We start from the raw sequence: 12922 nt of genomic DNA on the forward strand, positions 1-12922 counted from the left end.
TGGGCAAGTCACTTCACCTTGCCTATGCCACCCAATTTCCCCTAGGTAACATGAAGCTGGTCTTCATGATCTATAAAGTTTCATGCCTAGGTACGCAAATAACTTTTCTCAACTCAAAACAAAAATACCCTATTCAAAAGACTCAATAGGCAGAAACTTCTATGTGAGGAATAGTCCTCAGGTCCACAATGACTAGAATCAAACCAAGGGAAGACTTTTACTCATTCAAGTTTTTCTGAGTGACTGTTGTAAGCCGGGAACCATACTGGATGAGGAAACAGAGACACATGCATTCTAACTTAGGAGAAAAGAGAACCTAGAAAATAGCACAGTGGATCCCTAACATGGGTAGGAGGTGCAAATTCACAAGCCTGCAGAACTCCTACAGGTGAGGTCAGGAAATGAACAGTGAGGTCACTCACTATTTGTCAGTTAGAGAAGAACAGTGAGTTTTGGGCATCCTCTAGTGACCCAGGGAGTGTCTGTCCTCTTTCTAGGGCAAATGGCTTGGCAGTATCAGCTGATTTTTTTTTTTCCCCCAAGGAAAGCTAGAAATAAGTCATACGTAAAATTTCCTGATTTTCTTTCTTTCTTTCTTTCTTTCTTTTTTTTTTTTACAGCTAATTAAAACAAAACCACTTTGAAATTCAAATAAACAAGTCACCTGAGGGTCATACTAGGTAGTGATCTCTGATTTAGGAAGGAAAAAAATCCAGAAGAAACGAGCAAGGGTAGGCAAAAAAGAAGTCTTAGGAGGCCTTGCTAAGTCTCCCAGGTCAACCACTCAACGAACTCCAGAAATGAAAGAGGCAAAGGCTTTCGGGAACATGAGAACAATGGCAGATGTTATCAGGAGGACAAAAGAGGAGAGGGCACTTTTGAGGTCTGCAGGGGCCACAGGCTAGCTACAGGGAATAAGAAAGCAGAGGCAGCAAGAGGGGTAAATGGTTCTTTTGAGAATATGGCAGGAAAAGGAAGGAAAGAGTAGAACTTCAATGAAGAGAGGGTAGTCATGGAACAACTTTTTTGAAGGCAGCAAAAGACAAGATCCTTTTCCTGTATTAAGGGAGAACCAAGGGAAAGAGAGTGATTGACATGCAAAACAGAAAAAGATACAAATGATGTGACCAAGTTCCTGGAGGATAAAAGACCTGGAGGAGAAAACAGCAGCTGCAAAAGGACAGCCTTTCACAGGCATGGATGGAAAATGTGCAGAAAAACTTAAAAGATAGATGGAAACAACCCTGAAAATGAAGGCTCATTACTAGTGCCTGCTACTTCTGAAGCAACAGATCTACAATCTAATTATGGTGCTGGGGCAAGACTCTTTTGGATAATTTTGAAACTGGGCTCAGTTTGTGTAAACATCCAGTAGGACCTGACAATACATGAGGTTTTGTATGTATGTTTTTATTTTATATTTGTGAACCAAATGCACATGATAAATCAGAAATGCCTATTAACGAGTATACATTCCAATGATACACTTTATTTTCCAGAACCTCATTACCAGCTGTAGGAATACTACAGAGGAAATATACACCTATCCCAGGAGGTAAAGAATATGGAATTGTCATTAAATTCTAAGCAAAGCCTTGTCAAATGTGAAATGACACACCGACAGAAATTCCACTGTAATGTGTAATCAGTTAATAAATCAGTGAACAGGTTTTTCCCTGGTCTGGGATAACCTAGAGTGTGTTTTTGGGTCGGGGGTATGTACAGGTAGGTGCATGGGAAGGAAGCTGGCACAGGAGGACAGTGCCGAGGATGCTGACCACCACGACTTTGCACCTTTGTCTGAAATCTTCTCCGCATATGGAGAAAATTTTGCCCAGCATGTATGTTAAAGCCTGATGTGCACATTACCACTAACCTTTACTATAAAAAGTAATGTTCTACAATGCTTAGGAAAAACTTCCATAAAATATTCCATTTCATTATAGAGAAGCTTTTCTCCCATTTCACTATAGAGAAGATTTTCTCCCATTAATTTTTAAATCGAAATGCTTCTTTCAAGCCATTTTTATTTTCCATATGCACACAAATACCCACACAGCACAGAACATTCAGCCTTCTTCACAGGACACTAGACATGACTTAAGAGTTGGTTAAATAAAAGGAACTTACTTTGCTTAGTTTAAAAAAAAAAAAAAGCCTTAGTTCTAGCAAAATTCAGGACATGCACACAACAATATAATAAAATTTTAAACAATAAAATTTAAAAGATACTGCTTATGGCCATGATTAAATTGTGATTTTCTCTTAAGAAGGCAACCTCGGATATTTGAAATTGAGTAATGACTCATTTCTGAAAATTAACCTTTTACACGTTACAACTTGAACTGTTTTCATAACGTTTTATGAAAAATCAAAACATCCCATACACTTTTAAGACAAGCTAAATATAATAGTGATTTCATACACTGTTAGGAACAGTACTCATTGCATGTCCTCCAAGGCAAGTACAGGGCAATCACCCAGGGCAGGATGGAGACTACCATTTGCCCCTTAATTATCGGCTGTGTTCCCTTAAACAAGACACTTGTCTAAAATAAAATGACAAAAATAATTAACTAAATTATGGTTTAGCTACAAGAGGGTTTATTATGTAACTCTAAAAACTGATGGTTAGCAGTACTGCAGTTACGTACAGAAGGGCAAAATCATGTATGTAATGTCATTAATGCATAAGGAAAAAGAATGGAAGGATAGTTACCAAAATTATATGTGTTGAGATCTAGGATTATTTATTCCCTTTTCAAGTCCTCTGGAATGAAAAAAGGGTAAATTTTCTACAGGTACACAAAGAAATATCCCACATGAATTTTTTTTTTTTTTGCAGTGCTGGGGATTGAACTCAGGGCCTTAGTGCTTGCGAGGCGAGCACTCTACCAACTGAGCTATCTCCCCATCCCCCCCACATGAATTCTAAAGGCAGCAATTCCAAGGTATGTTTTGCAGGTACAACCAGAAAACTCAGCTGGGACCCTGGTCTCTGCCTGGGATTCTTGGAGAATCAAAGTGGACATTAGATACCGTCCTAGGTCTCTGGTCAGGCTAGGCAGGAGATCTGCATTTTTATGTCCTATCAAACTACTCAGAGAACCGCAAACTGCCCATTTGGGCAGGGAGAACTCAATAAATGTTCACTGATCTTTACAATCTCAGCTCCCTGAATGTCTTCCTTGTGGGAAACAAAAGGAAACTCTTAAATTCTGCTGAATAATAGATGGAGCATAAACTAGCCTACATAAAGTTCCTTACCTAATCTAGCAACTCCTTTTCAGATGGCGTCTCTGGCAGCTGTTGGTGGAACTCAAAGGAGACGTGTCTTTGCTTTTAGAACTTGAGAAGCCAGAGCCCATTTTTCCTTTTCTCTTTGTGACAGAAAGAGAAGTAACCAATTTTTGTATGAAGCTGATTACATTCAGAAAACATGAAACCTGCACCTTGGGACTTGCCCCACAGTACTAAAGACCAACAGGCAAAAGCTACTCAAAAGCAGGTCCAATTATCATCTGCAGGTCAGAACTGGGGAAGAAAGGATGGTGCTGAGTAACACATATTCTCCTTCAGTGATTTCTCAACAGTATCTCTAAAATTTCACTGACAAAAATGAACTTACTTCAGAAGGGGAAATTTGGGCGTTATGCAATTTAGTACTTCTCCCTTTCCAACTTCCCAACAATTGCCCTAAATTTCTTTTATAAACATTGATTATACTTTTTAATTTTAAAGGAAAAATAGCATTCAAAAATATAAATGATAGAGTATCTCTTTATAGAGTTCAATCAACTCTTTGATTATTAGATCAAAGACTATTATTTTGCCCTTCTGCTATCATTATTCTCTACAGAAAAGACTTTCAAGTTAAAAAAAAAAATCAAGTTAACACCGCTATTCTTAGTTCCTGTGAGGGTCACCTTGGCAACTTCAAACCATGTACCTAAACCTCCACTTCTTATTCTTTGGAACACAGATAATATCTTCCAGGCCCCTTACTCTGTAAAGGAGGAAGCTAGCTCTCCCACTCCTAAGGCCACTTGTACTTTCTGAATCCCGCACATTTGATTTTCCATGATCAAAGCTGATAATGCATTCTATTCCTCAGCCAGAGGAACTTATTCCTTCTATCTAAAATTCTGTACCCTTTAGCCAACATCTCCCCAATCCTGCCCTCCCGGCTGTCTTTTCCATATTACAAAAAAATAAATAGCATGGGTTGCCAGACAGAATCCACAGAGTATGGCTACCATTACTTTAGCCTGGGAAAATTCTAAACTTGGCATAACTAAACACTCCCTCAGCCTGGCATAAAATAAAGAAAGAAAGAAAAAGATCTGAGGTCACAAAGACCCAGTGGCTCTGAGGAATGTAACTTCCTGACATAACATGGAGAAAAACCAGTTAAACACATATCTAGGTAGGGAATGAGGGAAATATGAGCTGGAAAAATTTGAGGTGGGCAAAATCTACAAACCTACAAGTTCTTAGGTTGTTCGTTCATTTAAGCAATATTTATCAAGCATCTACAATCAGCAGTTGCTGTGTGAAAACCTCAGAAACTCAAGGTCAATGACAAAGTACTGGCCACTGGGAGCTTACTTTCTAATGCGGGAAGGGAAGGTGGGGAACAGTTGGTAACCACATTGACAAATAACTAGAAATAATTAGAAAAAGGTGCTATGAAGGAATAATAATAATGGTGGTGGTAATAATCAGCCTGCACTTATGAAGCTCTTACAGGGTACCAGGCACTGTTATTTAGTACTACTGAAATTAATATACCCTATATGGAGATGTTTTATTATTTTAAACATGAGAAGACCAGGCCCGGTCACTCAGATAGTTAATGTTGAGGCCATGACCTGAAGCCTAGCTGTCTCACTCCAGGCTTCAAGTTTTCCGCTATGGCCACACCAGAACGTGTTTGAGGTAAGGCAGTGAAGAGCAGAATATTACCTTAGATAAGGAAGTGAGGGAGAACCTGTCAAAGAGTGAAGTGAGACATAAAGAATGAGAACTGTAGCCCTATTTCTGGCAGTAACTCAAAAATAAGAACAGCTCTCTCCTAGGCCACTTCTACACGTTATCTGCACATAAGGAATACTATGTTACATATTATTGATGGCAAAGAAGCAAGTTGCTAAATAACTTCTAGTTATTGAAAAACCCAAGTGATATTTCAAACAAATGATGAGAAATCAAAATAAAATAAGAAACTTAATAAAAATGTACAGTTCACTATAAGCCTACAATAAATACACAACAATGTTTGGAAAATGTCCAAAATCCCATTTTTAGCACACTTCATTCAAACCTTTTGCATGCTAAGAATCATGTCATCCTTGTCCAAATAATTGCTACAAATGAATGAGTCAGCTCCAAATTAACAGGCTTGTTAAAATCTTCTATTCTATTGTACAGACAACTGGTATTTTTGAACAAAGAAAAAAGCAGGCTACTAATTTCTCCTTCTACTATTTTTTCAAACTGCATTCAGTCTTTGACAAATATACCCTTTTTATACATATCCTGGCATGTTGTCTTCAAGGAAATTCTCTCCACGTCCCAGCTAGCTCAAGCCAAGGCAGAGTTTGTCTAAACAGAACCAAATCCATACAATCCAAGTCATGGCCACAAAGAGATGTGATCAGAGAATCTCCAGAGGGGAAGGGTGAGTGGAATCAAAGCAAAAGAACCCTTGTCATGGAGCTAGACAAGGACTCCAAAGGGACAGAATGCAGGGCCATTTATATAGCCATTTTTTTTTTTTTATTCAGTAACCAAAGACAACTCCTCTTCAATCCTTGAAGAATTTTGTGTTTTATTTTAACAAGGAGATCCATATGCAAATCACAAAACTGTCAATCCTCGTATCACTACAATACAGGTGGAGATCAGAGCCCACAGTTACTAGAGGCCAGGCAGAAGAGAGAGGATCATGGAACACAGGAAGGCAGAGCGACCTATTCCAGCAGCATTTTTCACCATCTCAATCCTCCTGCTGCTCACCTCCAATGCTCAGCTTCTTTCAATCTGCCCTACCTGCTCAATTCCACAGCTCCACATCACCTCTGACTGACAGGTTCCACTTCAGCTCTACCCCCAGGCCCATTCTGTTTAGTTTCTGCCAAAAGCAAAGTCCTAGGACATCTCCATTACTAATGCCAACCAGAAGTAGATAAGGGGAGTCTCAGCTTCTGCAAACACTCCTGTGCAAAGAAAGACGTGGCTCTGGAAATTCGGGAATGCTTTCCCTCATCATGCGTGGTGGTGAGGTTCTCTCATTGGATCACTGCTCTATTTTGGCATCTGGTGTAATCAGAGCTCCAAACTACTCTTCACAAGGCACAGTGGTGCTAAACCCTTTGAGATGAACTATCTCATTCCACCTTCTCAAAGACTCTGGGAGATAACTGCCTTTGGCGGCAATGTGAAAAAGCAAAAGCACCTATCCCTGATGGAGCCTTAATGTCTGTTCAAAAGACATAAGAAAACTATTTACAAGTGAATTTTTGTAACGCGGTCTGCTTTTATTTTGGGGACTATCTGGGCTCTTAATGTGGGCCAAATAAGATTAGGTTTTTGAAGCGGGAGAAAGACCATTATTTAGGAAACAGTTCTGGTTTTGGATTGCTAGAATTTCCTTTTCTGCATCTGATAGTGCCCTGGAAGACATTCTGCACTATTGAAATAGGTGGATTTTGATCGGCTGTGATTGAAATTTGCCTCCACTTCAATCACCTAAGGGCTAACCCAGGTGTCACTAATGCCCAGGTGCTCTGCTCCCCACCAGGCGCGTCAATCTTAACATCAAAGAAATGTTCATAGGCTTCTAGACATAAATGAGTTGTTTACCACAACTAGAAAAGATGTGATTCAAATAAGGAAAATGCTCACTTGGAAGGAAAGTGGCAAAAAAATGAAAATGCTTTCCAGTTGGGCAGAAGTTTACCTTTCCAATTTAAGTCAGAGTCAATAATCCTAACGACTCAAGTGCCTGGGACTCTAGACTTGCGGTGGGTGGAGTGTCTTATGACTATCTGCACAATTCTTCACCTGCCCCATAACAAAAATATAACAATACCTTCTCATGCACCACAAACCAAGTATCTGCATGTGATATTGATAATACCTAACAAGTAAAGACAGGCTTTTATTACTAACCTTGTGCTTACTCATGCTCTTTAGCATAACTATTCACATACTTGGAAATGCTTGTAGTTTTCCATGATCCACAGTCAGAATACATAAATAATGTGCAAAAAGGATTGACCGTTTAGAATTTTTTCCTGTTGTTTACTTTCAAAGGAGGGGAAAAAAAAATGCCAATACACATGAAGGATATGGATAAAATTCAAGACTTATATACATGCTTTGAATTACTTTCCCTTGGATATACAGTAGTGAAACTGATTTTTTATGAAAACTCTGGCAATCTGTGTAAGGAAGAAATTGAATGCTGGCTACAATGACATAATTTGTCATTTTAGTCTTCAAAATCATGCCAAAATAAATGCTTCAGATAAAAAGATGGCAAAATAACCGATTTTTCTTTTTTATATACTGAAGATATATGCTTTAATATTTTACAACAGAATTACTTCCAGAAATGCTCTCTCTTACTTTCTGGCTTTTTGCACATGCTGTCCTTCCTGCGTGGGTGTTCTTCTTGCCATAAAATGCACCCTTCCCATCGCTCTTGTGAACCTCCATGTATCCAGCACACAAAAGACCTCACTTCTTCCCGGAAGCTGTCTCTGACTGCAGGCAGCACTTTTGTATGACTGTTTGGGCTGTGGTTGCTTCATTCTTTGAAAATGCCTTTGATTTTGTTTTCAGCAAGAAATGTTTATTACTGAAGGGCATTTAGTTTATAATACACAATATAATGAAAGCCTACTGTAAATCATAACTTCCTAGTTCATTTTTAATTTCTGCTTGTGATAGTTAATATCCTTCTGTGGTATTTAGTGGGACTGGTTAATTTTTAATAAAGATGTACATACAGCTTAAAAAAAAAAAAAAAAAAAAACCCACAAGTACCTGACAAGAACAACTTAAGGAAGGAAAAGTTTCTTTTGGTTCAGGGTTTCCGAGGTTCAGTTCATAGATAGCTGAGTCCATTGCCCTGGGCCCAAGGCAAGGCAGCATATGGTGTGGGGGAAGGGAGAGATGGAGGGAAGCTGTTCCCCTCATGGCAGCCAGAAAACAGACAGGGCATGGGGAGGGGGCTGCATGGAAGATGAACACTTCCAGGGTCTGACCCAGGACCCACCTCCTCCAGCCAAGCCCCACCTGCCTATGGTCACCACCCAGTTAGTTCATTCCAGTTTGACAACCTAGGTTACAGCTCTTGTAATTCAATCATTTCATCTCTGAATGTTCCTCATTAACACAGGAGTTTTTGAGGGATACCTCATATCCAAACCATAACAGCCTTTCTTTTAAATAACAGAACTGTGTTACTTTATACGTGTTCTTTAAAAAAGAAAGCCTGGCCACAAGCGTTCCGAGTAATGCTGATTAAAAAGGGAGAGGGAAGTGAAGGAGTTGCTAGGATATGATAAAGATTCATTCGTTTATTTAACCAATGTTTACTAAAGGCCTTATCTCTGAGTCACTATTTTGCTCTGATGATATGGCAGATAATGAAAGAAATAAGCACATAAACAAATACATTAATCTTCCACTTTACTCAGGAACTTCATTAACTTTCTGATCCTACAGCTGGCAAAAGGAATAGAACACCTGGAAATAGTACAGATGATTGACAGTAAGTGTACAATATCTTTAACCAACACAGGAATGCTCTGAGCGGGAATATGAAGTAAAGAGAACTGAAGGACAGAATGAAGTTTTCCTAATCCATCCAGTGATCCAGGAGAAGGCATTTCTGAGGCTGCTCTGTGCCAGGATGACTCCGTAAGACTCATATTGCATGATTAATATTTACTTACTGAGCTGAACATTAACGAAACTCATGATTCTACAGATTAACTTACCTCAACGTAGGAAATCGGAAATATTCCTATTTTGTCTGCCAACATTCCTTCAGCCCAGTTTTCGTCCACTCTGCGGATCACAGTCAGAACATCATCCTGGAGAAACAACAATCATCACTCTCCCTGATCCCTTTATCAGTTAATTTTCCTTTGCAATAAAAAAACTCAAGTTTCAAGAGTACATGAGTAAAAATGTTGTGACATATCTTTATACAAATTCCGAGTCTTTATGAATTAAATGATAATCACCAGTCAACCTGATGTTCCATTAGTTGGAAAAACCATAAACTTTGACCTAAAACACTGGCCTCTTATTTTACTGAAATTCATAAACTGCAACCTCAAATTCTATCTGCCTGAGCATCTTGAATTTCTGTTTAAATTGATTCTCAGACGCCAGGCATGGTGGCACATGCTTGTAGTCCCAGTGACTTGGGAGGCTAAGGCAGGAGGATTGTGAGTTCAAAGCCAGCCTCAGCAAAAGCAAGGCCCTAAGCAACACAGTGAGACCCTGCCTCTAAATAAAATACAAAAATGGGCTGGGGATTAGTAGCAAAGTGTCCCTGCATTCACTCTCTGGTAACCAAAAAAAAAAAAAAAAGAACATTCTCAGATGCTTCTCACTTTCTGATAATACACCAAAGGTTCAATCAAATGCAATGCATATCCTACTGCCTTTTTTTTTTTTTTTCCCAAAACCATGATATTTTGCTTAAAATTCCAAACCTCTTCATCAATTCAGTAAATATATTGCAGGTGCTTTTTATGCAAATAAACTTACATATAAAATAAGGAAATAATAATGTCTCATCTGTTATTCATGACTCAGTATTGTAAAATCCCTGAGTGGCCCATACACACTTTAAAGTGCCTTAAAATAAATTTAGGCTCTAAATATGAAAAAGATACCATGTAGAACATTAACCAAAATTATCTTTCATAGAAGAAGTTTATGCACAAAATTACTTTCCTTGTGACTTAGAGCAGACTACGAGGTATTTTTAGAAGCACAGTGAGAGGGTTCACACAAAATTCTTTTTCCAAGAAAAAACATCAGCCACCTTCCACGTATAGAAGAAGAGCTGGTAAATTCATTCTAACTTTACCTTTGCAAATGGAAGGCAATCTTTGTCCGCTTCCTTATCTTTCACTTCAAAGTCATAAAGTGCTTTGCACTGAGGTGGGGGCTGAGGTAATGGTTTGATGATCTGCACAAAGTTGGTGGGGAAAAAGCCATGGATGCCGTTGACTTCCCCGTGGTACCAGTTTTCATCAACTTGTCGTCGCAAAATAATGATGTCACCTTTGCTGAATTTAAGGTCTCCAGGCTCCTTTCCTTCGTAGTTATATAATGCTTTGGCACATGGTAACTGAGGTATACCCTTAAAGAAAAAGACAAATTTCAATGAAAGAACAGTCCAAAAATATACATAAAAATATAACTTTACTATTTTTAAGTCAAGGTCAAATTCACATTTTGCCCTTTGAAGAACATCTTACAAAAAAAAAAAAAAAAAAAAAAAAGAATTATGTATCCCATCAATAAAGAGCAATTACAGCCAGGTATGGTAGCACATGCCTGTAATTCCAGTGACTTGGGAGGCTGAGGCAGGAGGATTACAAATTCAACACCAGCCTCAGCTTTAGTGCAAGGCACTAAGCAACACAGTGAGACCCTGTCTCTAAATAAAATACAAACTAGGGCTGGGGATGTGGCTCAGTGGTCCTGAGTGCTCCTGAGTTCAATACCAAGTACTCACCTCCACACATACACACACAAAAGAGCAATTACAAAACAAATATCCATAGTAAGATAAGAACAGCGGGATATCTATGCAACAGCTACAATGTAGCCTTCTATTCCCAAGTTTAATTTAGTAGGGGCCTTTTCCCTGTTTGTCTGGGAATATTATTACATGAAAATATGAGTTGTGAGTCCAACTCTCTGACATGAAATTCAAAAACTTATAAAAGGTTCATATTAAGTATTTTAATCAGAATAAATGATAAACACTGAGAATAAAATTTAATCAAAAGTATAATTCATCAATTTACTAACTGTTCTTAAGCTTGATTGATAAAAATCAGAGCAGACTATGGGCAAAACTTTTCCTGATGCTGCTTTCAATGGGGACAGGAGATTGTATTCCTTTGTGAATTCAACAATATTTATTTAGGGCTTAGCCCATTCCTGAGTCTGGAATGCAATTGTGAGTAGAACACAGTTCCTGTCCTCCCATAGTTTACAATCTGGACATGTTCAGGCACATGGTCTGGTGTAGTTTAAAACCAGTCAACTTTGCTCTCTCCTCATTAGAGAACACTGTTAGGCTGATAAGATAAGACAGGGGGTCTTAAATGTTACTGCACTGCATTATGATTTTGAATGACAGGTTTTTAATGGCGTGTACCCCCAAGGCAATTGAATCAAATGGGTTCAATATGATACTTCCCGAAGGCATTAGTGGGCCCACTCTTGAGCCTTAGCTGTCATTTTAAGATCTCTGGCCTCTCTGGAACACTGCTGCCAATCATTGAGTCAGAGGATAAATGGCAAATCAAACATGTCTATAACAATTCAACGAGCTAGATTATAGGTTCCTGTTTCTCATGTCCCCATTCATTTATTCACTGGTCTAGAAAACACTCCACTGAACACTTTATGAAGCTTTTACTTCTTACCAGGCGATATGCTGATATTGAGGATTTAATGAAAAATAAAGCACAATTATTTTCCTTAAATATAACGACAACACAAAGTGTGTTAAATGCAAAGATAAAGACATGTGCACTGTTTATGGGAGCAGAGAACGTTGAGGTTTGGGGGATGGGAAAAATCAAATACTTCCCCAGTCTTAAAGGATACATAGGAGCTAACCAAACTAAGTTGGAGTAGGGGAATAAAAAAAAAAGTGAGAACATTCCAGGCAGAGGTGAGAGCCCCAGCAAGGACAGGGAAGTGAGAAGCAGCGTGCTGTGCAGAGGGACTGGGGTTTGGAAAGAATGCAGTAGTGTTCTTGTGCGGGAATCAAGGGGCATAAGGAATGTGAGAGTAGGCAGAGGACAAAGTCCATGGTGGAGGGTCTGGAAAGAGACGTTAAGGACTTTGGATCCAGCAGTGCAGTCACCCATGGGTCCAAAGCACACAGATGGACACGGTGTGACCAGGTGCAGACAGGTAAGCCTGGCAGTGGAATGGAAAGTAAATGGGAAGTGGCAGGTGGGCAGAGAGCCATGTGTAAAGCACAGGCCTAAGACAGGTGATTTTTTTTTTTTTTAAGTTTAGTCTTTTCAAGAAAGTACAGCAATAACATATTACTCCTGTTACTTCTTCATACTCCCCCTTCCTCCAAAAAACACAGATCAAAGTTTAATATCCTTGATGTCAACAGAACTTCACAGTACGGTGTTCAGTTACTATTTGGTTCTCAGTCGGAGATTTAGAGAATGGACTACCCATAAGCCAAACTTTTTTGCTAAATCTTTTTGTTTGGCTTCAGAGGAAGAGTAATTCCCACTCTCAAAATGATAATGGCAGTCATTTTGCCTTGGCTTGGTCCATGCAATGCTGTGGTTGGTTAGTTAAAGCTCCTCGGAGGGGTCAATATCCCAGGAAGACGAGAGTTGAGCCTTTCATAAGTACTGATACCCTCATGTGCCCTCTTGACTGTGGACCCTGCCTTAAGATCTGGTCTCTAATGACATGACACCTGTCATTCAGCCTTGACATGATCTTATAAGCAGTTCTGTTGTGCCCTTTGGTTCCTCCAGCAAGGAACTGCCATTCAGGAGCTGATCCCTCACAGTGCCATGAACTTTGCTCATATTTCATCGAGCATCTGTGGAAGGAAGAATTTTTATTTTTGTCTAACCTCACGTATACTTCGTTCCCATCTCTATTTCTTAAAGCC

The 12922-nt window shown here is 39.1% G+C and overlaps 1 protein-coding gene across 2 annotated transcripts in view; it reads right to left on the reverse strand.

Annotated features, from left to right (window-relative positions):
- Nucleotides 1-12922, reverse strand: part of Sh3rf1 (SH3 domain containing ring finger 1) — a 161744-nt gene that overhangs the window by 44683 nt on the left and 104139 nt on the right. For both annotated transcript variants that reach the window (XM_047549303.1, XM_047549304.1), the window contains exons 3-4: nucleotides 10118-10393; nucleotides 9012-9107 (exon numbers count right to left, since the gene is read on the reverse strand). In XM_047549303.1, the coding sequence (XP_047405259.1) occupies nucleotides 9012-9107; nucleotides 10118-10393 (372 nt within the window). The remainder of the gene's footprint in view (nucleotides 1-9011; nucleotides 9108-10117; nucleotides 10394-12922) is intronic.

This window comes from Sciurus carolinensis, chromosome 4 (genome assembly GCF_902686445.1).
Source record: "Sciurus carolinensis chromosome 4, mSciCar1.2, whole genome shotgun sequence".
Lineage (NCBI taxonomy): Eukaryota > Metazoa > Chordata > Mammalia > Rodentia > Sciuridae > Sciurus > Sciurus carolinensis.